General features: G+C 43.8%; 1 protein-coding gene across 1 annotated transcript in view; it reads right to left on the bottom strand.

The window, feature by feature from the left end:
* Positions 1-2,973: 2,973 nt before the first annotated feature.
* Positions 2,974-3,283, bottom strand: part of LOC116910119 (olfactory receptor 2AK2-like) — a 921-nt gene continuing 611 nt past the window's right edge. The window contains exon 1 of the mRNA XM_032913952.1: positions 2,974-3,283. This exon is cut by the window's right edge and continues 611 nt beyond it. Within this exon, the coding sequence (XP_032769843.1) occupies positions 2,974-3,283 (310 nt within the window).

Genomic DNA, 3,283 nt, shown 5'->3' with positions numbered 1-3,283 from the left:
CCACTGCTCTGGCTTGGCTGCCTGTAGCACACATAGACTCTGCCTTGGGCTGCTCCTCACCATGTGCACACATTTCCTTGGAGGATGTCCCACAGTCCTGCATCCCCAACATCCTGGGGTCTCCACTGCAATCTAGGCTTCACCTTCACAGCTTCCTGCAGGGACTTGGACCCCGCCACACACTGCCTGACCTCAGCTGCTCTCCATGCCCCACCCCCAGTCCTTCATCTTTCAGGCCTTCAAATACAGCTCCAGGTCTATAATTCTGCCACATTGTGCTGCCAGCTTGGCATGGAGCCTGCCCTGCCCTGGCTGTGTCCTACCTGACCACAGCTGTATTAGTTCTCACCCCAGGGAAGCATCTTTCTAGGTCGTTGTTGTCTAAGAGCAAGGACTCAGTTCAGTCTTTCTTCTTTCCTGGGAACTTGTATCCTTCCACTTTGTAGCTTTTGATGGGTAGGTAGGGTTTTGACATCGAGAGACTTTCTCCATTGCCACTGATTCAAGCACCAAGTTTCATGGCACTAACCTCTTCGATAACTACAGCTGCTTCCCGTGTGTACTTTATATAAACTTGAAACTTGGCCTCACATCTATACTCTGCCAAACCAATTTGTCCGTTATCCTTACTCTGACACCACTCGAGATCTCAGGACATTGGCATGATGAAGTCAGATTCTTGGCCATAATAGTGCATGAATGGCTGGTGTCTCCCTACTTCCCTGGAGAGTTTTTTCTCCTCTGAAATGTCACAAGCTAGGTGTTCATTGCACACATTTCTCACAACATTCTTGTCTCTTAGCTTCCACTAAGTGTTGCACTGCGTTCTGCTCCAGCACAGTGGGGTTTTTCTATCCTAAATACCTAAATTATTTACTCAAACTGGAAGACATTTCCAGAGTCCCAAGAACTTCATGGTCAGATTTTTTCCAGCAATGGTTCTACCACTTGGTTCCAATTTCTGTATTAGGTTCTTTTCCTGGTAGGGTGAAAGCACCTTGAGAAAGTTTCATAGGTTTGCAGTCCCAGAAGAATATGGCTGAAAGGATAGTACACCTAGCAGCAGGCAGGGACTGCATGATGGTTTGGACAGGATGCTGGCTGGTCACATTTCATCTGCTCCCAGTAAGCATACCACAACCTCAGGACCCAGCCTACAGACTTACTTCATGGAGGCTCCATTTCATAAAGGTTCCAAGTCTCCCCAAACCGTTGCTACTGGGGACTGAGTATTCAAATCAGAATCTGTAGGGACAGATCACTCTTGAATGACAGCAATGGGGGACACATTAGGTGAGAGTACTTAGCAACCTTAGACTTTCAATTTAGAGTAAGTTTATGGGTTATGTTAACTACAGGAAAATACTACATCAAGTGCAGGCCATTCGTGGATGACACAATGCATATTTTTTTACTTTTATTTTATTGGCATTGGTGTGAGGTTGTCAAATATCCTACAAACAACATTACAGGCCATTGTGAACTGGAAATTCAACCCAGATCCTTTGGAAGAACAGGAAGTGCTCATCAACACTGAGCCATCTCTCCAGTGACAGCCATGGTGTTTGGTCCTGAAAATAGGAAAGTGCCTAAGACAGTTTGTGGGAGGCATCCTGTGCCTGACACTTTGTTTTCTCTTAAATAACTAGTGTCTTTTGAAAGCACCATTTTCATCCTCTGTAGGGTATCTCTGGATAAGTTCCTTTCACTTTAAATTTTTATTGTATTTTTTAAGTGGATAGAGTAGTATTATTTTCCTTCTTCTCTTTCTTTCCTCAAACTTCATCCACATTTTCCATTTTCAATCTGCTATCCTTTTATTGATTATTGCTGTATAGACATGTATGTATTAATATTAGTATATGATATATGTATATAATAAATTATATCCACCTATGTATGCATACACAACTTGTGGAGTACATTCATTTTTTACCATTTTTAAATTAATTTTACATGCTGAATGCTGCCCATTTGTTTGCTCTCCCTCATGCAACTCATTCCCCATAGCCATCCCCTTTCCTTAAGAGTGTGGGTGCACCCTGGATTTCCACACAACCTGGTGTATAAACTCTCTGCTTTTATTGTTCTCAGCTTTTACTGTATATTATCCATGGACAAAATACAGACATTGTCTACGGATTTCTAAAGCAGAACCATTCTGGGTCCGTTTCTCTAAGTGTCCTTATCCTAAGTTAGCATGGGTGATCCACATAAATTTTAACATGAGAGAACAACATAAAGGTGTTGATGGAAAGAGACAGGGTGCATACTGATAGACAGATCCATTGATGATGTTAATTACAAAGTCATTAGTGAGTTTTGGGGAATGATACTAATAAAGTGAGTCAGCAAGACATCTTAAACAGCTTAGGGTGCCTGAAAAACTTATTTATGTGGTAATAGTCACATAAGAATCAAAGCAAGAATTAACTTGGCTCCCTCCCTATTTCTTTCAGGATTGTCCTTAAAATATGTCATAATATAACATACACACACACACACACACACACACACACACAATTATATAATATCTGGGATCTACAAAGGAAAACTAAGATACTCCAGTTTTCTGCAAAATTCATGCACAGCTACAATTGTACTCCTACACTGCAGAAAGAACTTCCAGAGCAAGACAAGTGCATATCAGGCAACTCCTGAATCCCACAGTCTGACAGCCTGTATCAGGGAAGAAAGTGAGAAAAGTCCATGGAAAGCCAACCCAGGCTGACAGGCAGCCAGAGATGCCAGGGCCAGAGTCAAAGCCCTTCCATCTCTCCTGGAGATAACATTCAGATCAAACCATGAACTTAGGGCAGCACTGTGTGGGAGAAGGTTCACGTTCTTGCCTCGTTAGTGAGAAGAGCTGATGAGCGTCCACCAGATTATCAATCCTGAAATCATCCCAGATAGCGTCAAGACCAGCCTTTGCATCAGTCCACAGGGCAACCCAAAATCCCATGTCACCATCCATTATCCCAAGTGTCTCCTCAGGGCCCCCATGACCTCCTTGTTCCTCAGGCTGTAGATGAACGGGTTCAGAACAGGGGTGATGATAGAGTAGACCACAGCCACCACTTTGTCCCTCCCAGGAGAATGCAAAGAATGTGGCTGGGTGTAGGTGCAGAGACCAGTGACATAGAACAGGCTGGCCACAGTCAGGTGTGAGGAGCAGGTGGACACTGCTCTATTCTGTCCCTTCCCTGAACCCATCCGGAATACAACAACCAACACCCGAGCATAGGAAGCTAGGATGGCCAGGAAGGGTATCAGTACAAGGATA

This window comes from Rattus rattus, chromosome 9 (assembly GCF_011064425.1).
Source record: "Rattus rattus isolate New Zealand chromosome 9, Rrattus_CSIRO_v1, whole genome shotgun sequence".
Taxonomy (NCBI): Eukaryota; Metazoa; Chordata; class Mammalia; order Rodentia; family Muridae; genus Rattus; species Rattus rattus.
This window is presented reverse-complemented; position numbering and strand designations above follow the sequence as displayed.